Here is a 21,463-nt window from a genome sequence, read left to right as displayed (position 1 = left end):
CAACAGAGAGAGAGATTTACGGACAGCTGTCCGACACCTTTGTGTGTTTGTCTTTTTGTTTAAATTTTATATTAAACTATTATTTATATTGTCAAGCAGGTTCTCACCACCTGCTTTCCATATATTCTCTTTACACTGTGCTGAAATCCGGGAAGGAGGAGGAATGCGCTGAAGAAGAGTACTCGCCTCTCATCCACTCCAACGGAGCAGCCGCGGCCATCCGCCGGAGGAATGGCCACCGACCGCAAGGGGAGAAGGGGCTCCCAACCAACCGCCTGGAGCGTTTAGCGCTGCCAGGGGCGGGGGAGATCCCTACCACCAAGGGTCGGAGGTGTATCTCCGATCCATCCGGGGAGGCGTGGCTGTCGTCCATTAGAGGGTGGAGGAGTGGCCGAGGACCAATCTACGGCGTATCGGAGGACCAGCGAATAAGTGTTACACTGCCTCTCAGTGTTGGCCTTTCCCTCTCTTTTTAAAATGTTTTGTTAATTTGGCACGATCGCAGTTACGGCGTGTAGGTGCAACACTTTTTTTTTTTCTCCCTTTGTTCCCTCCCTCATCCAGGTAGATGGGGATGACCTGCCGGCAGACGGTGCGGAAGGTACGCCCTTTCCGTGGCCCAAGTGGGTTTGCCGTCAACCCTGCGAACTCAGCACGGCTCTCAGATGCTGCATATGCCACTGCCAATCATTACTTTGTATAATGAGATCATCTAAGTAGGCAGCGGCATACGCAGCCTGTGGCCGGGAGGATCTTATCCATGAGGCGCTGAAATGTAGCAGGAGCCCCAAACAAACCGAATCCGAACCAATCACTGTGCAATTGTTCTATTACCCCCTCGAGCATTGCCTCTAATTCATCCCGAATCACCTTTATCTTGTGTTCGGGTACGTGGTATGTCCAAATCACTCCCGGTGGGGTCTTTATATAGTGCTGTATGAAGTTAGTCCTACCGGGAAGAGGAGAGAACACATCTGCAAACTCTTTTTGCAACCTGGCCACCTCTGTGAGCTGGGAAGAGAGAGGTAGTCTCCACAAGGGACCAGGGTGAATGGATCAGCTTTGAACTTCACCTCTGGCCCAAGCTCCGCCTTCTCTGGAACTACCATTGCCATAGACACGGGGACCACCTCTCCATAATTTAAGGAGGTTGAGGTGGTAAATTTGAGGTGCCCTGCCTCTATACATACATTTAACTTCATAATCGAGGCCCCTGACTCCTCGTGTAACCTCAAAGGGCTTGCGGGACCTCCCTGACTGCAAATAATAGCGGGTCCAGCCATTTGTCCCAATATCTAGCATCCTCGTGTACGAACTTACGAATCATGATTTTCAGATATTAAATTATATTGATGATTAAATCGTTACACCAGCCTGTCAGTTTGCGGGTGACAAACGCTGGTGCAAATCTACTTAATCCACAGCAATTCATAAAGTTCACATAGTGTTCGTGACATAAACGGTCTGTGAGGATTGCTGGCCAGTGGATTCACCAGCTGACATTCCCGGCATGCCGCACACCAACTGCGTACATCCCTGTGAATGCCCGGCCAATAAAAGTGGTCCATTAAATGGTGTAGTGTTCGTTCTTGCTCAATTGACCCGCCATAGGATTGTGGTGAGCTGCCTGGAAAAGTATTTTCCGACGGCTCCTTGGGACTAATAACTGGGTTGTATTTTCATGGGGTTTAGTGTCCTGCGTCACTCGATACAACCGGTCCCTAATAATTGAAAAATACGGATATGTGAGGACTATGTCAGGCTGGAGCTGCTGGCCATCGATTACTCTCACTTGGTCAAATGCGTGCCTCAGGGTTTCATCATGTGACTGCGCTATAGGGGAGTCCCCCTCCAGGAATTCCCTAAGGGTGGGAATGCCGGAGGTTTCCTCCAATGCGTCAATCTGATGCTGAGCAGATTTGGATGACTTTAGTCATAAGGGACAACATAAACTCCTAAATATCTAAGTTCAGCAGGTTTACAGCGCTTGGCTTCACAGAATGTCAGGTTTGTATGAGTGGGACTCTCTCTTCCTCACTGGTGTTCTCGGCCCACTTCCATCACTGAAATTTGCACTGAAGCTCCTCAGAGCTGGCACTGACAGCTAGATAACATGCCACAGGCAAGGTGACAAATGCCAGACGTTGGCTATGATGCTCCCTTCAAGAGAGGAGGGGGGGGATTTAGCTTGGACCCTTCCTACAACATTTCTCTCATAGCATGAATCATTTACTATTTGCTGAGTGCTGTGTTTGAGAAAACTTTTACTTTTGCTAGAATAACTAAATATACATTAAAATATTTGAATATGTTTTTATTTTGTCAATAATCTGAGTTTATTAGGGACATAATATGAATCTGTTTAGCAATGTTGTAAGATGTAAATGCCAGTGTTGGGAGTAGTCAGATTACAAAGTAATTGGTTACTGTAATCTACATTTTAGTTCAAATAAATATTGCGTAGCACATTACATTTTAAATTCTTGTAATCAGATAACAGTTTTCTGACTTTTAATTAAAGTAATTAATTGAATTACATGGGTTATATATTAATTAAATAATATTACATAATACATGTCACTGGCGGAAGAAGCCACACAAAATACTGATCGTGCCCTTAAACTTTTTCTTTTCACAGAATTATTTTATAATATGAAATCAATTATGTTTTTGAACAATAAAACTGAAGTCTCTTTTATTCAATCCACATATAAATGGAAACATAGGAAGGAGGATGATTAAATTAATTAGATTGGAACAAAGTATTGTAGCAATGAAAAGCTTGTGATAAAATGATGGAACATTATAGGCACGTTGACTTTAGCATGTTTCAACGGCAAGGGAGTGGATTTGGATTTAAATATGGGCTACTTGCTTGTTTTGATTATTGGCGGGGTTATCTCCCCCTCATCCCACCTGGAAACTACACTGCTGTTCAATGGTTACACTTTACAAGAAGGTTCCATTCATTAACATTAATTGATGCATTATGTATCATGAACTAACAATGAGCCATATATTTTTTACAGCCTCTATTAATCTGTTAATGTAGTTCATGTTAGTTCATAGTGCATTAACTAATGTTAAACAGGTACAACTTACATTTTTAAAAACACATTGTTATATGTTGAAATTAACACAAATCAGGATTAAGAAATGCTGTAAATGTATTGTTCATGTTAACTAATATTGTTAACCAATGTTAACAAATGGAACCTTATTGTAAAGTGTTACCGTTTCCACAATGAATGTATTTCATTCATTGTATTTCTTGATGTATTTACCTTGTTGCTAAGCACCTCTGCATCTCATTTGACCATTATTTTGACATGACAATTATTGGTCAAAATGATGATGTCCACACCTAACCAAAGACGCAGTGTTAATTTTTATACAACATCATACATTTCTGGGTATGTCCCCCATAGTTGGCAGTAACAGCGGTTAAAACTGAAGCATGTCATTTCTGTGCCAATAGTGGCACTGCAAAAAAAATTCAAACAGGTTTCCCAAACACTTCCGTGTCTACCATTGGTTTGTGAAACGGATACAGTTGAAGTCAGAAGTTTACATACATTTAGGTTGAAGTCATTAAACCTAATTTTTTAACCACTCCACAGATTTCATATTTGCATGACACGAGTAATATTTCCAACAATTGTTTACAGACAGATTGTTTCACTTTTAATTGACTATATAACAATTTCTGTGGGTCAGAAATTTACATACACTAAATTATCTGTTCCTTTAAGTAGCTTGAAAAATTCCAGAAAATTATGTCAAGCCTTTATGCAATTAGCCAGTTAGCTTCTGATAGGCTAATTGGCTAATTTGAATCAATTGGAGGTGTATGTGTGGATGTATTTTAATGCCTACCTTCAAACTCAGTGCCTCTTTGCTTGACATCATGGGAAAATCAGAAGAAGCCATGACCTCAGAAAAAAAGATTTGTGGAACTCCACAAGTCTGGTTCAATCTTGGGAGCAATTTCCAAATGCCTGAAGGTACCACATTCATCTGTACAAACAATTGTACGCAAGTATAAACACCATGGGACCACGTAGCCATCATACCGCTCAGGAAGGAGATGCATTCTGACTCCTAGAGATGAATGTAGTTTGGTGCGAAAAGTGCAAATCAATCCCAGAACAACAGCAAAGGACCTTGTGAAGATGCTTGAGGAAACAGGTAGACAAGTATCTATATCCACAGTAAAACAAGTCCTATATTGACATAAACTTAAAGGCTGTGCAGCAAGGAAGAAGCCACAGCTCCAAAACCGCCATAAAAAAGCCAGACTGCAGTGTGCAGGTGCACATGTGGACAAAGATCTTACTTTTTGGAGAAATGTCCTCTGATCTGATGAAACAAAAATTTTACTTTTTGGCCATAATGACCATTGTTATTTTTGGAGGAAAAAGGGTGAGGTTTGCATGCAGAAGAACACTATCCCAACTGTGAAGCATGGGGGTGGCAGCATCATGTTGTGGGGGTGCTTTGCTGCAGAAGGGACTGGTGCACTTCACAAAATAGATGGAAAATTATGTGGATCTTGAAAAATCATCTCAAGACAAAAGGCATTAAGGACAACAAAGTCAAGGTTTTGGAGTAGCCGTCACAAAGCCTAGACCTCAATCCAATAGAAAATTTGTGGGCGAGCAAGGAGGCCTACAAACTGTCTCAGTTACACCAGTTCTGTCTGGAGGAATGGTCCAAAATTCCAGCAACTTCTTGTGAGAAGCTTGTGGAAGGCTACCCAAAACATTTGACCCAAGTTAAACAATTGAATGGCAATTCTACCAAATACTAATTAAGTGTAAGTAAACTTCTGACTTACAACTATATTCAACCATTGTAGCCGTGTCAGGCTGGTCGAGATGCTTTAACAAACAGAGCAAACTTTTGATGGCGCAGTGTTGAGAAAAAAAAATCAACCTTAGAAGGGTTTACTTATACAGTCCCTGACAAATGTCTTGTCGCTTATCTATTTTGTAGAAACACCTGCTATTAACCTGACTTTTAATTAATCAATTGGTGTTAGAAATAGCTCATATGAAAAGCTAAAACCCTCCCAAATGATGATTAATGCACTGAAATAAATTAGTTTCACTGAAAAAAGATTTATCATTTAAACAAGACAGAAAGGTCAAATTTTGGCAAGACAAAAGTTTTGTCGCCTATACAGAAATTTAACAAATTTACTGCAAATACAAAAATATGTCAGCAAATTAAGTAGTGGTGCTGTGAGATCCAAATTGAATATCTTGTATGACTTCCATGAGCTTGAAGGACTGCATCCATGCGGTTTGGCAAGGATTCATACAATTTATTGATGAAGTCATCAGGAATAGCAAAGAAAGCAGTCGATTGATGCCTCCCAGAGTTCATCAATATTCTTTGGTTTCGTCTTCCATGCTTCCTCTTTCATCCTACCCCACATATGCTCAATGATGTTCATGTCTGGTGACTGGGCTGGCCAATCCTGGAGCATCTTGATCTTCTTCGCCTTGAGGAACTTTGATGTGGAGATGGAAGTATGCGATGGAGCACCATCCTGCTGCAGAATTTGGCCTCTTTTATGGTTGGGAATATAAGAGGTAGCTAAGATTTCTTGGTATTTTAGACTATTGATGTTGCCTTCCACCCTGCAGATCTCTCAGACACCCCATACTGGATGTAACCCCAGACCATGATTTTTCCGCCACCAAACTTCACTGTTTTCTGGGTGAATCTCGGATCCATGCGGGCTCAGAAGGTCTCCTGCAATATTTGCGTTAACTGTGGTGTAATTCAACAGAAGATTCATCTGAAAAATCCACCTTCTTCCACTTTTCCAGCGTCCATCCTTTTAGCAGGCTGTGGGCCTTGGCAAATGCCACACAGTTTTTCAATTGTCTTTTGTTTAGTGCTGGCTTCTGGGCACTGATTCGACCATGGAGGCCATTTCGAGACAGAATCCGACAAACTGTTCTGGTTGACACAGGGACTTCAGGTGACCAGCTCTCGTGGAGCTCTGCTGCAGTGGAAAATGGGCTGGCCTTGGATTTTCGAGCCAACAAATGGTCCTCTCGAGCAGTTGTCTTGCGGGGTTTGCCTGACCTGGGCTTGTCAAAAATGTCTCCAGTGTCTTCAGATGTTTTTTTATCCTCTGTACTTGACGCTGAGACACATTGAAGGTGTCTGCCACATCAGCAGTGGATCTGGTCTTCAGCCTCTTGATAATCAAAACTTTAGTCTCAGGGTGAATCTTAGGCATGTTTGCAGAGGTCTAGTTGCAGTTGATGTGAAGGTCTAGTGTACTGGGGTTGTTTTTATACACACCTGAGACCTAATTGATCCATTATTAGTCACAGGTGAAGCTCATATGACAAGGTGACAACACTTATGTCTTTGCAAAAATTGACTCAATGGGCTTTACCAAGCTGTGAATTTTAGAATACTTTTTAACAGTTTGGTTTTGCACTGAAACATTATTACAAAAGCTGTTGGGATTAAAATGAGCCATTTCTTGTAAAGAAAATCTTGATTAGAAATATATTTCAGCGGCACTTCAGGTCAATTTGTACACAAGCGACAAGACTTTTGTCAGGGACTGTAGATGGCTCTCTATATTAACTTGGGATCAGAGAAAGTATATTTACATCAAAAACAATTATTGATCACCTTGAACAATCATGATGGAAAGCATCTGAATCTGCTTGTCTAGAAGTTTCACACTCTGTTCTGCCATGTTTTACACCTATTCCATTCAGTTCTTGCAAGTTTTTCCACATTTGTGGTTCAGTATTTGTCTGCTTGACTCTCCTCTCATACAGTATTTTCTTCATACAAAACAACAGTCAGTGAAAATGTTTAGATAATTCTCTAATTTTAAAAGTCATTTAGAGTGCAGCAACAATAGAGACCCATTTACAGTAGTGGTCTTATTGAGAACACCCTGAATTACATGGCAAATTTAACTTTAAAGTAGAGGCAATTTGGACCCTAAAATCTAATTTCTTTTCCTACGTGATTCCCATCTAATAGACACCGTGGCTTGTGTTTATTGCCTCTACTTTAAAGTAAGTGACTAAATGTTGAATAGAACTGAAAGGAGCTGAAAAGTACTCTTTTCAGAGAAATCTACTTACAAATGGCTTACTTAAAGTTGCATTGGCATATTACTGTAAATGGGATTAGGAGAAATAATTTTTATATAAAAAGTCTAAAGAAATGTGCTTTCAAGGTCAGAGAATTATTTTTTTTCAGGAATGCATATTTTAAGGAATGTTAGCATGAAACCAGCTCCTGTTGAGCACACCTACATCCAGGCACTTAAAAAGCTTTTTATAGTCCATGAAAGCAGTCTTCTGTTTTGAAGTTGGTTTTATACTCTCAGTGTCTGCAGTGGCAAAGATGAACAATCCTCCCTGGGCCAGCTCTTTGCAGTGGCTGTAATTAAATAACCCTTTTTCTGTTAATGAGCATTCCTTAATTACCTGCATTGGCCTTTCATCATTCTCTGAGCATTTTCTCTCTGTTCTGCCAGCACACTCAGCATTCATAGATTTGCATGCTGTCATAACTTCTTAGTAATTGAATTTGATGTAGTGGAAGGTAGATATTATTGTTTTGCTGCCTAGGTAACATGATGGAGAGTTCCTGTTAGAAAGTCTTTATGACCTTGAAGAGGTCGCAAACTTGATGAATGGAAGTTAGATAAGTAATGGATTCATAATTTTTCCTAGCAATGGTTTTGGGGGGAAAAACTGCATTTTTAAAGCGACTGGCTTTCTATCCTGAAAAGGGTACCGTTCTGGCAGATCCATACCATGATAATATATATTTATATATTTTTAAACTGTTAGCTTTGTCATTACAACAGAAGTAACAGAAGAAATATCTTAATATACAGTACATTGGGGTGCCTTTTGAAGATTGTTTTGCACAATGGAGAGGGCCTTTGAGTCAAAAAGGGTAAGAACACTGAAATATCATCAATGAAAAGATTATGCATTGACCAAAAAATGTCAAACAAATCAAAACCTTCTCATAGTTTAGGATGGATGGATGGATTGGGTATTGCTAGTATTATTGTATATCCAAGTATTGCTGTTCTTTTATGTCTGAACTTTAGAGAAACCACTGAAGGACGGGGAAGACACAGCCTACCTGTCCCTCTCTGGCTCGCTGTTTGCCCGCTGGGGTCATGACCTCGGCCCAGAGAGCCGCAAGGTGGCCCTGAAGAAGTTCCAGTACTATGGTTACAACAGTTACCTCAGCGACAGACTGTCTTTGGACAGAACGATCCCAGACCTAAGGCCTGATGGGTGAATCATTCACTCACTGCTCGCTGTCACCATCTGAAGCTCTTTCTTTCCCTCCCTACCTCCTCCTCACTCACTCTTTCTCTCCAATCACTCTTTCTCTCCAAGCATATCTGTTCTTTAGAAACATTGATATTCCTTCATCAGCCTGTACATTATAGTGAACATAATGAATCACTTAAAAGAAGCAAAGATATGGATACTGCAGTCTAAATTTCCACACAAATTCTTTTTTTCTCCCCATTTTGGAATGCTCAATTTCCAATGCTCTTAAGTCCTCGTGGTGACATAGTGACTCTCCTCAATCTGGGTGGTGGAGGACGAATCTCAGTTGCCTCCACGTCCGAGACCATCAATCCATGCATCTTATCATTTGTCAAGCTCCACAAAAGACATAAAAGTAGACCAGATGATTTGTATGCAATGTTCTAAGTCTTCTGATGTCACACATTGGCTGTGTGTGAGGAACAGCCCAAAATTTTAATTGTAATTTACAGTGAGACCACATTTTTTTCCATATTTGATTTGAGAACTATGACAGAGGGGAAGATTATCAGTGAATAATGACTTAATAATCCTCACACAATGCTGTTGTATGTTTTAAGAGGACTTTGAATATAGTGCACAAGTAATTGACTGAAATTTAAGTTGTTATTCTGTGGAAATAATCTCTTTTTCTATATTTAATTTGAGAGATGGGCAGAGGGAAGATTATCAGTAAATAATTACTTAAAATTCAGTCTGTTGAAAGGCTGAATTCAGTCTGTTCCTTACTCAAAGCTGCCATATGTTTTAAGAGGACTTGGAATATAGAACACAAGTGATATGGACTACTTTTATGATACTTTTAAGTTGTTGTTTTTTTGTCCTTTTTGGAGCTTGAAAGGCATGTTCACTTTGAACTGGTAATTCTATGGAAATGAGCTGCATGATGATTCTTCAAAGTTTTTTGTTCCACAGAAAAAATAGCATTATACCAGTTTGAAATGTCATGAGGATGAGTAAATTAATTAACTTTTTCTTTAAAGCAGAATCCACACAAAGGGAAGAGAATATTTATCATTGTTGAACCTGCTCAAAAAGCTTTTAGATGGCACAAGTATGACATCTTCTCTTTCCTTTCCCCCCTGCAGATGTGTCACCCTCTGTTTATGGTTTTCTGTCCTCCAGGTGCAGAAACATATCATACCCATCCAGTCTACCACAAGTTAGCATCATCTTCATCTTCGTGAATGAAGCTCTGTCGGTCATCCTGCGCTCCGTTCATTCAGTGATCCGTCAGACGCCCTCCCACCTGCTCAAGGAGATTATACTTGTTGATGACAACAGCAACAACGGTGAGTGGCTGGCTGGATCTCAATCAACTTTTTTTCACAGGACACATAAGGAGATGCTAGGCAGAATGACACCATTCACTTTCATTTTATGAAAAAATGATGAAATGCAAGTGAACAATGACTGAGACTCAGAAACTGCCTAACATCTCCTTTTGTGCCCCAGAATGCCTTTTAATTTAACCATGGCATACAGGGACTCCTTCAGCAGGAATTGATTCTTGCATAACAGATTAATATGAATAATACATATGAATATTATCCTGAGGCCGGTAACACGATAACACTGGGGAATTATGTGAAATATATTTATAATTGTACAGTGTGTACACTTAAATGTTTTATAAGGTTTAACATCAGGAGCCATAGTGCTTTAAGAAGAAATGTGAATGGTCCAGAAGAAGATTATGTCTTCGGCTGCATTCGAACTCGCACACACTATCCATCCTAAGTGATGTTATGTGGATTGTTGATTTTAGAAAATTATGGGTTTGCATTTTTTGTATTTATTTTTTAATAGCACTGCTTAAAGTTGCTGCCTTTTAGTAAATGTTTTGTACACTTTTTAAATTTTATTTACGCTAATAGTATTTTGGCTCAGGTGTGCAGTAAAGCTCACTACTCAGGTGGGTTCATCTCCAATCAAAAAGCAAAGCTTTTATTTGCTCCCGGTCACCTCTTGTTTATTTGGTTTTACCTTATAAAAACTGTGTGTGTGTGTGTGTGTGTGTGTGTGTGAGCGTGTATTTATCACTTTGTGGGGACCAAATGTCCCCATAAGGATAGTAAAACCCGAAATTTTTGACCTTGTGGGGACATTTTGTCGGTCCCCATGAGGAAAACAGCTTAGAAATCATACTAAATTATGTTTTTTGAAAATGTAAAAATGCAGAAAGTTTTCTGTGAGGGTTAGGTTTAGGGGTAGGGTTAGGTTTAGGGGATAGAATATAAAGTTTGTACAGTATAAAAACCATTATGTCTATGGAAAGTCCCCATAAAACATGGAAACACAACGTATGTGTGTGTGTGTGTGTGTGTGTGTGTGTGTGTGTGTGTGTGTGTGTGTGTGTGTGTGTGTGTGTGTGTGTGTGTGTGTGTGTGTGTGTGTGTGTTAAATTGGTGGTGGGAGTTAAAGTGAGGTGCAGAGGTGCGGACATTTCCCTCTCCCACAGATTAACAGCAGCCCCACGTTACACCATCTGGTTGCCATGGTGATACAGGATGATGTCTGTCTCTCTAATAATAACAAACAGCACAGGAGACCGATGGGAGGGGAGTAATCACCGGCAGACAGCGAGAGAAGTTGCAAATATCACAGAGCACTGACAAATATTAGTGTCTGATGTTCTTAGTATTTCAGTTCATGTCTGTAATTCCCTGAGAGATTGAAGCGGGAAGTCTATATAAACAAATTTTTATTAGAAATTAATAAATGGGTATCTACTGAAATGTCAAGTACTGATATTTTCTCAGATGCCACAAGGGTTATGTTGTAAACAACAGGTATGATTATAAGATTGTTTGATGTCTTACACACTTTCCCTCAGGGTTCTCACGATCATCGAAAACCTGGAAATATAAGGGAATTTTAAAATGGTGGAAAAGTCATGGAAATAATAAGTCTAATATTTAAGTCATCGAAAAGTCATGTATATTTTTATTTTGTGAATATACATTTTTGTAGTTATACATTGTTCTAAAATATTAAATTAGTTAGATATTACTCTTGTGTAGAGTAAAACTTTATTAAACGTAGTGATGTAAAAAATCCATCTAAATGATTCATTAGCAGATAGTTCTGAATCAAAAAGATTTATAAATATTCTTATCCAGCAGTCACAAACAACTGGAAAGGTCATGGAAAAGTTATGGAAATTCATGGGTCAAAAATCAGACTGATCTCACTGAATTTTTGTCAACAGGAGGTCAAAGTTCTTCAGCTGAAATCGGTTTGTGCTAATCAATATTTAAACACTGCCCCCAGTGGCTAAAGCTGGAAGTGTTGATAAATGTGTGGGCACATGTGAGCTACAGTTTCCAAGTGAAATGTCTAAAGAGTGGCTTCAAATGCAAGTTGTAAAGCGAGTTGTTTTTTGTTTTAAATTATGTAATATTTATATGCAAACCTAAACCTCAACCCTAAATCTAAGCATGAGTGGAGCAAAAATTGTTTATTACAGGGAAAATGGATCTGACTCGTCATTCATTGTACAAGTGAAATTGCTTCCTGTTTTAAGTGCGGGACAAGAACACTGGTTGCTGATGCAGCGTGCACAGAAACGCATCAATCGCACCACAGAAAAATATAAACATATTTGAACTGATGCAAAAATGTGATGGGAGATGGCGTTTGTCAGTGGAACAAAAAGGGGACTGGAACATTATGTAGCAATGTGTCAACTTCCTGTGTGATCATGTTGCAAAAAGTGTGGAAATCTTAATCCTTGTTTTTCAACTAATCCCTTATTCCTTCTCCACTTTCAGCCGAACTGAGAGAAAACCTGCAGAGGTTTGTAGAAGAGACCAACCAGCAGCATCCTGACTTCATTAAATTGGTTCGGCATGATAAACAGGAGGGTTTGATTCGATCTCGTGTGAGTGGCTGGAGAGCTGCCACCGCATCCATCGTGGCCTTGTTTGACGCCCATGTGGAATTCGGCATGGGATGGTCAGTGACAGTAGATTTTCAGGCCATTTGACTGCCAGTAAAAAGCTTGGACACTTACTCATTCTTTATTATTACTATTTTTCACATTCTAGGATAATAGTAAAGTCATCGAAATAATGAAATACAATAAGTATTAATTTTCTAGTTTACAGCTCTGCTCTCTCTTAGAGTAGAGGCTTTCCTATAAGCCTTTAAGTACAGGTGGTAGAGGTGTTCTTTTCCGTAAAGAAATAATGTTCACACTGCAATATCTGTTTGGGTTTGGTGTCCCATTTAATGAAGATAATGTGTTTGCATAAAATAAAAAAGGATATTGTCCATCACAATAAATTACTGAAGAAAACAAACAAATTGCTTGGCTATTTGGCTGCGGTAAGAACCGTATTCTCCCGCCATCTTTACCTGCCTAAATTCTCCCTTCTGATGCCCTTATCACCTGACACAAAGCAGTGACTTGCTCCTGTGTACTCAACCCACCACCAGTGTACATTGCCCTCTAATGGCCAAGTCTATTATGGCTCCTACATACTGTATATATTTAGGCCTTTATATCAAAAGGTTTTTATGATTGTGAAAAATTAACTTTCACAGTCAGATGTGTCCAAACTTTTGACTAATTGTGTAGATACCAGCATCAAGAATATTATAGTTTACCATATAATATATCAAAAGTTATACCAATGTTCCATATTTTAAGTTTATACTACAAGTACCTTATAATGATGGACAGATTTTATGCAGAAACAAGTATGTAAACCAGCTCGAGAGACTTTTATTTTTTTTAATGATGTCCTGATTTCTGAATTGCCTGTTAATACCATGTCCAACATGACTAAATGACAAAAACATTCTAAATATTCTCACATTTAAAGGGATACTTCACAGAAAATTTACAATTATCTTATTTACATACTTTCTTATGCATTCCAGATGTTTATGACTTTCATTCTTCTGCTGAATGCAAATTAAGATTTTTAGAAAAATATTTTACCTCTGTAGATCAAGACCATGCATGTGAATGGTGACCAGAATTTTTAGTCCAAAATGCATATAAAGGCAGGATAAAAGTAATTCATATGACTCTAGTGGTCTAATCCATGTCTTCTGAAGCGATATAATAGGTGTGGGTGAGAAACAGATTAATATTTAAGTAATTTTTTATTATCAGAATTGACTTTTACTAGATGCAGACTTGACGTTTTTTTAAAATCCTATCCCACACTCCCTCCTCCAATACCAATCTTTCTCCCATAATCTCTTGAGAGAAGTTGAAGATTGGTCCCCCAGACTCTGAATTAGCAGAGAGTAATACACTGATGCCTCATGACCTTTTCCAAAAGCAGTAATCACCTCTCCCAGAGTATCTGCCGCTTCTTTGGGGATGTATGCTTCTCCTAAAAACAATACAGAGCAGGTGGTGCAGCTGTCAAAACAATCTGGGAATCCCAAAATGTTGAACCAAATTTTCAAAAGATCTCAATACTCCACTCGCATATAGGTCACCGAGTCTATTAACCCCCCTCACAATCCAGTCTGACCAGCAGAAATAATTTAGGGTTCAGCCTTACGCTTGAGGCAACATTTAAATAAATGTCCGAATTAAACACAATTTTGTCCATACCGAGTGCAAATGCGAGAGAACTGGGTGTAACTTAACCTCTCCGGTTAGTTTGATAGAAAGGCTTTGCAATGCCGAAATAGGGGTAAGAAATTTCTGTTCAATACAGAACCAGGGAGGGTCTCTCTCAAGTGGAAGCGACCAATGAGCCAAATGTCTGAGATCGAATGCATAATAATAAAACTAAATCTTGGTTAGGCCTAGCCCACCTTTGTCAATCGGCCTATGTAACTTACTGAAATGTAATCTGGGACGTTTACCATTCCAAATGATGGACTTCGCTATGCTATCAAATTGCTTGAAATAAGAGGGGGACATCTATAAGGAGAGATTGTAGCAGGTAGTTGAATTTTGGAATACAATTCATTTTAATAACATTAACCTTCGCAATCATAGATAAATGTAATGAAGCCCACCTGTCCACATCAATTGAAAACATAATCAAACTGAACTCAAATCAGACAAATTTTCTGGGAACACAATGCTCAAATACTTAATGCCCTGTTTGGGCCACTGGAAGGCACTCGGCTGGAAAGCCATTACTGGGCAGTATGCTGTCAGAGCCAACATTTCGGATTTACACCAATTGACTTTGTATCCTGAGAATTTTGAATATTAAGGAATTAATAATTCTGTGGAGGCAAGACATAGATCTAGACAAAGGGTCCGAGACAAATAATAAAATATAATCTGCGTAAAGCAAAAGATTGTGTGCCATACTTCCCGCCACCACCCCTGAAAAATCATCCTCCTTATCGTGGCTACTAATGGTTCCACGGCCAGACAGAACAATAATGGAGAAAGAGGGCAATCCTGATGGGTGTCCCTATCCAGAGTAAAATAATCTGAAATTAATCCATTTGTTTGTACAGCCGCTACTGGGTGTCTATAAAGTAACTTATCCATTCAATAAAAGTTTTCCCTAACCTGTATATTTACAAAATCTTAAAAAGATAATCCCATTCTGCCTTTTTCGCCGTCAAGTGAAATGGCAGCGACTGGAGTCTGATCATTTGCCACTGACCACATGCTATTGATGAAATGCCTAATGTTGTCAGAAGAGCTGCGGGCCCAAATAAACCCCACCTGATCTGTATGCATGTATAAGAGATGTCATAACTTTACTAAATCGGTTAGCCAGAATTTTTGACAATATTTTTACGTCTAGCTGGATCAGGGAAATTGGATGGTAACTCTTACACTCACTTGGATCTTGTCCTTTTTAAGAATCAGACTGATCCGGCTAGATGGCAAAGCCATCAGGCCCCGGAGCCTTGTCTGTAGGCAATCCACTCATATTAACATTTGACATTTTACATAATAGAAAAAATAGATTGTGTGTTAAATCAATATTATTAAAGACCACATTCTAACATTAGCGTAACATTCAAACCCTAAAATTCCCCCTGATTCAAAAAAACAGAAAAAAGAAAAATGTGTGCATTAACCGCTCACATGACAGCGCCAGCTAGTCCATCCCTCTAAACTCAGTCCATGTACGCCTACGAGAGTCCCTGCGACAAATTTGCCATCAGATTGCTCAAGCCCGATGCTTCTATACAAATTGTGTGAGACAGAATTACACAGCAAAAAATTGTCTATAAAACAAACTCCAGCCAATAAGTGGAATAAGCACAAAAAACTTGTAGATTCATCCACATAACTGTCCGGAAGGTGTGTTCCTCCACAGAACAAGCTCCAGCCGCTAGTGAACCAGCACAAAAAACAAAACAAAAAGTTCAGTTCTTCGGGCAGTCAAACTAATGTTCATTAAGCCGGCCCATTCGGCCGATGCACGAGTGCAACAAAAGACCCAATCACTCCAATGTCCCGCAAGAGATATTCCACAAAACAAACTTCAGGCCACAGGAGGCATAAGCACCAAAAATGTGCAGATTCATCCACAAGCTGTCCCAAAGATATTATATTACACAAAACTAACTAACTAGCACAAAAAGAAACAAAGAAGGCGCCCAGCTTCCTCGGGCAGTCGCGTATATTTTCAGTGAGTCAGTATTTTTGGACTAACACCAGTGGCATATAATGTAACAAGGGCTACTGAAGTCAACTGATTCTGTGTAAAAATAAAATAATGATGAAACTACCTTTCTAAGGTTCTTTTTTACCAGTCATTTTGCTCCAAATTAATTTACATTGACATTTTGACTTTACAAATGAGATGCTAAGCCAGTTCAACACTTCTATTAAAATCTATAAATGCTGTATATCTGTTATAATGCAGATATAGACTTAAGAATAGACTTTGAGTTCTGTGTGGGTGTGAGGGCAGAAATTTGAGCAGAAGTGCCTGTCTACTGCAATTAATGCACTCATCGCAGCTGTTAAGTTACATACCTGTTCATTATTCTCTGTGCGAATAAAAAAAAAAAAAAAAAAAAAACTATAAAAAAGGGCTATGGATAGCATCCAAAGTGTCTCTTTTGTGTGCCAGCTTGTTCCTGCTTTGAATTAATGCAGTGTTCCATCTGTTCATGGACACGCAAAGAAGTTTCACCTCAGCACACTGGGGTTCAAAGCAGTTGGTTCATAAAGGATGGTACTGCTTTCAGGTTGCCTGGGGGTTTTTATGAAGTTCAAATACAGCGCTAATGCTAGTCTTCATAACTTTTAAGATTAGTTTATTAAAGAACTGTTATCTCTTTGACGGTGAGATCAATGGCTTCTAGTTTGCCATGATTATGTAATGCTATCAATCTAAAAACCATTGCCTGCCAGAGTGAAAGCCACATTCAGATTTCATAAGCAAGTGTGAATTTTTATTTGCAGTGGCATAAAAGAGACTGCATTAAATATGGTGTTCTGTGATTGTGGACCTGTAAAGTTTAAGGGTGGATTGTGTCATTTCTGCACTGCTACTTTTACCAAATGGAATTGTAAAAATAGTGATTACTAAGAGGCAAACTAGATCCATCCATCTATTATGACTAAAATTACTCTCCTTGAAATTAAAGCATGTCTTATCCCTTTTGATCTAAGGGCTGAACCAATCCTTCACAGAATTAAAGAAGACAGAACGCGGGTCATCTCCCCCACATTTGACAACATTAAATACGACACGTTTGAGATTGAAGAGTATCCTCTATCTGCTCAAGGCTTTGACTGGGAACTGTGGTGTCGCTACCTGAACCCTCCCAAATCTTGGTGGACACAGAAGAACCAAACTGCCCCAATCAGGTATACAGCTCCAGAAAAAATTGCAGACCACTGCAAAATGATCAGTTTCTCTGGATTTACTATTTATAGGTATGTGTTTGGGTCAAATTAACATTTTGGTTTTATGCTATAAAGTACTGACAACATTTCTCCCAAATTCCAAATACAAATATTGTCATTTAGAGCATTTATTTGCAGAAAATGACAACTGGTCAAAATAACAAAATATATGCAATGTTTTCAGACCTCGAATAATGCAAAAAAAAACAAGTTAATATAAATTTTGAAACAACACAATACTAATGTTTTAACTTAGGATATTTCAGAAATCAATATTTGGATAACTGAATAACCCTGTGTGGCATGGAGCCAGGTCAATCAAGGTGTTGATGGAGGACCACCGGATCAAGACCCTGTCATGGCCAGCCCAATCTCCAGACCTGAACCCCATTTGAAAACCTCTGGACTGTGATCAAGAGGAAGATGGATGGCCACAAGCCATTAAACAAAGACGAGCTGCTTGAATTTTTGTGCCAGGAGTGGCATAAACACCCAAAAGCAATGTGAAAGACTGGTGGAGAGCATGACAAGATGCGTGAAAGCTGTGATTGAAAATCAGGGTTATTCCAACAAATATTGATTTCTGAAGTCTCCCTAAGTTAAAACATTAGTATTGTGCTGTTTAAAAATGTACATGAACTTGTTTTCTTTCCATTATTTGAGATCTGAAATCACTGCATGATTTGTTTTGTTATTTTGACCAGTTGTCATTTTCTGCAAATAAAACAAAAATTTTCATTTTACTCAGACACATACCAATAAAAAGTTAATCCAGAGAAACTGATATTTTTGCAGTGATCTCTTAATTGTCCAGAGCTGTATATTCAAAGATTTACCAATATCTGTTTTACATGTATAAAACTAATTGTCTAATGAAAATATTCTCCTTTTTGTTCAAGTCATTTGAGGTCAAATTTGTTAGCACTTGTACTGTATCTCCTCACTTGTTTACAAGGAGTCCTGCTCTGATTGGCTGCTTCGTGGTGGATAGAGAATATTTTGAGGAGATTGGACTGCTTGATGAAGGGATGGAAGTTTATGGAGGGGAAAACGTGGAGCTGGGTATCCGGGTAAGAGAGATACTCATAATCCCTTAGAGAATTTTAAAAGGGCTGCAGAAGACAGGATGTCTGGAGTTTGGAAAATGCTGTCAATGGGTAGACATATGACAATAAATAATTCTGTTTCATCTGATAAAAACTTATTTTGGTAGACAGGTTATATGAGGGAGGATGGAGGTTGCAACCCCCTGATACAGATAATGTGTGTTTGTTTGTGCAGGTCATCAAGTTTAGAAGAAATGGCCCCTTTTCAATTCATACATTTTAATTTGAATTGAATTGGACCACATAATGATTTTGGAATTTAATTTGGAATTACATGAAAAGGTTTTCATGGAATTTCAATTTAAAGAAATTCAACAAAGTCATACAACAGGAATTTCATTAGTCAAACACAGGATTTGCGACAAAACAAATAATAAAATATAGTTGCAAGCAGCAATTATGGGGCAAACATTTTGATTGAATATAGAATTTCAGTGATGATTTTAAGCAGAGTGGTGAAAAATTATTGTTTTATTACTTATATTTTTGTTGCTTATACCTTTTAAACAATAGGTGGCGCTGTCACCAAATTGAGATGGTATTGTAAGGGCTTGGTCACAATGCCATATATGAAGTTTCATGTCAATACACCAAAGCGTCTTGCCATTAAATTATTAGAGACATTAAACGAGAAGAGTTTGGTCCATCACAAAGCTTTTTGTCATGAGTGCCTCTAGATGATACATGCAAAAAAAAAAAATTATTGGAAATATGCTCTAGGAGGAGTTTGAAAAAGTAGGATTTAAAAACAGGAAGTATGGCCGACCATGCAAAATTTGGTATCAACGTACTCTGCATGACCTAAGGAAGCTAACAGCACAAGTGTCATGACAATAGGCCAAACTAATCAAAAGTTCTAAGCATTTATTTGTATATTTTGACCAATAGAGTCCACTGTGACCAAATTTGAGCACCTTCAAGACATGGCTGAAATAACACAAGATTTTGTAACAATACACCAATGCAATTTTAGACAAAATTCTAAAACACCCAATCTAGCAGATATAGGAAAATTAGAGTGGTGGTGGTGTAGTGGGTTAAAGCACATACATAACTGTTAATCAGAAGGTCGCTGGTTCGACCTCACAGCCACCACCATTGTGTCCTTGAGCAAGGCACGTTGCTCCAGGGAGATTGTCCCTGTAATAAGTGCACTGTAAGTCGCTGTTAAAATGTAAATGTTAAAATTGAAATCTAAGGAGACAAGCTTCATAATTTTAAGCCAAACTTTTCAGAAGTTACAAGCAAAAATATAAATTTTTCATACATCCTGAGCACTTGGTGGCACTGTGCCTAAACACTGCAGGTACCCTCAAGTCATGCTTGTAATTACATATTCCAAGTTTTGTGTCAATACACTGAAGTGTTGCGAATATAGAGCCTCACTTCTATTTTGGCATGTTCGCAATCAAATTCTATGAGAATGGTTTGGTTTATAATAAATCAAATTTATTTTTCTCATGAGTGTCTCCTAGATGTTATATGCAAAATTTTGAATAAATCGAACATACGGTCTAGGAGGAGTTAGAAAAATAGGTTTTTCCGAAAATTCTAAATGGTGGAAAATTCAGTGTGAGAAGCTGAAAAACGGTGTGATGTTTCATTATGGGGCATAACCCAATCGGAGGAAAAAATAATCGTACTAATTTCTATTGGAGGCATTTTAAACAATGATTCTTAAAATCATATAATGTTTCTGAAAATGCCCGATATGCTGTTTGTATGATAACATGTTTATGGGAAATTCATACTGAAAAGAAAAATAAATAAGTCAAAAAGTTATTTTTAAAAACTAAACTTGCAGTAGATATGTCATAAACATAACATTTTCTTACATTGTCATTCCATTGTATTTCTACTTCCTTAAATTCTAATTCTGTATGCCGTTTACTACCTCAAATTCAATTAAAATACAGGAATTGGACTGGAATCTGCAAGGCATTCTCAATTCACTTCTGAATGGCACAACTGATTTTTATCTCACACACAGTTATAGGAGAGCACACTTAAGTCTGACTAATGATAACCTGCCAAACAAGCATCTTGCTTCAAACAGGTGGGGTCCTAACTTCTGAATATTACACATGTGCTGGGCCCGTCAAGACCTCTGTCAGACTTGATAGCTCTATAATTAGCCTCCACAGCAAGAATCAAAGACCAGGCTGTGAATGTAGCTCGCCACAGAGAACACACACACACACTCACACACTGGGCAAATTCCAATCGAAAGTGATCATTCCTATACCCACTTACTTCAAAGGGCAGAGCACTTGAAGTGGGTACTCTGATGGGAACATGGCATTACTGTATGAATGTACCCTTCTCTAACAGTCTTGTGGAAGGGTTCTTTTTGAAAAGATACATATTCATACTTTTGTTTGGAACTACTCTTCGAGTGGCAGCCCCTTTCCGAAGTGCCCTTTAAGGGCAAACAAAATGCAGTTTGGAAATCGCCAGCATGCCCACATACACTCTCACTGTGATTTGGCCTTGTAAAGCTGCAATCAGTTTATGAGGGGTGCACCTTTACAATACCAAGTAGATCAAACCCCCCACCATACACATGGCCAACTATTGTGATTTCTTTTCTGGTTGCATCGCTGAAGGCTTCAATGAAGAGAGAGAAAATAGAAATGTCTCCGGAAGTGCCAGGGATGTGTGCAAGGGAATTTAGCACTGTGTGGGGATAATGGCTCTCAACATCTGTTCAGACAGCTGTCTCCCCACAACCTAAAACAATACGCTCATCATTTGAGCTTATTTTTGTCTCAAAATCTCAAAATGCAACATCACGCAAATGTTGCAATTCCTCAGTGTTTTATGTAAGAAATTCCCCAAAAAATGGAGACAACAAATTGAAAAGTTTTTTTTTATCTTTGAAGAGCATGTTTTTGGAGGTCTGAGAGAAATGAGAGCAATGGCAATGATAAATATAGTTCTTTCAATACCAAATAATTTTCATCTAATCTAATTACAAATAGACTATTTTATCCAATATTTTTTTATGTGCTTGATTTTTTTTTCTACTGCTTAGGACATCATGATGATTTCAGAAATGTCACACTTTGTGCCTGACAGGTTGATCATTAGCTTAGCAACATGCTACCTCAAACTCTGTTTAAACTTTTGAGTTGAGTCTCTTGTGCATAGCGCAATTTGTTTGCCATTGCATGTGTGGATTGCAGAGCCTTCCAAAT

At 38.6% G+C, this 21,463-nt stretch overlaps 1 protein-coding gene across 2 annotated transcripts in view; it reads left to right on the top strand.

Moving 5' to 3' along the window:
* Positions 1 to 21,463, top strand: part of LOC127638433 (polypeptide N-acetylgalactosaminyltransferase 18-like) — a 62,314-nt gene that overhangs the window by 19,533 nt on the left and 21,318 nt on the right. For both annotated transcript variants that reach the window (XM_052119957.1, XM_052119956.1), the window contains 5 exons: positions 8,117 to 8,309; positions 9,477 to 9,643; positions 12,125 to 12,308; positions 16,924 to 17,121; positions 18,116 to 18,230. In XM_052119957.1, the coding sequence (XP_051975917.1) occupies positions 8,117 to 8,309; positions 9,477 to 9,643; positions 12,125 to 12,308; positions 16,924 to 17,121; positions 18,116 to 18,230 (857 nt within the window). The remainder of the gene's footprint in view (positions 1 to 8,116; positions 8,310 to 9,476; positions 9,644 to 12,124; positions 12,309 to 16,923; positions 17,122 to 18,115; positions 18,231 to 21,463) is intronic.

The sequence above is a fragment of the Xyrauchen texanus genome, chromosome 46, assembly GCF_025860055.1.
Source record: "Xyrauchen texanus isolate HMW12.3.18 chromosome 46, RBS_HiC_50CHRs, whole genome shotgun sequence".
Classification (NCBI taxonomy): Eukaryota; Metazoa; Chordata; class Actinopteri; order Cypriniformes; family Catostomidae; genus Xyrauchen; species Xyrauchen texanus.
The sequence above is the reverse complement of the archived record's forward strand: the minus strand, read 5'-3'. Positions and strand labels throughout refer to the sequence as shown.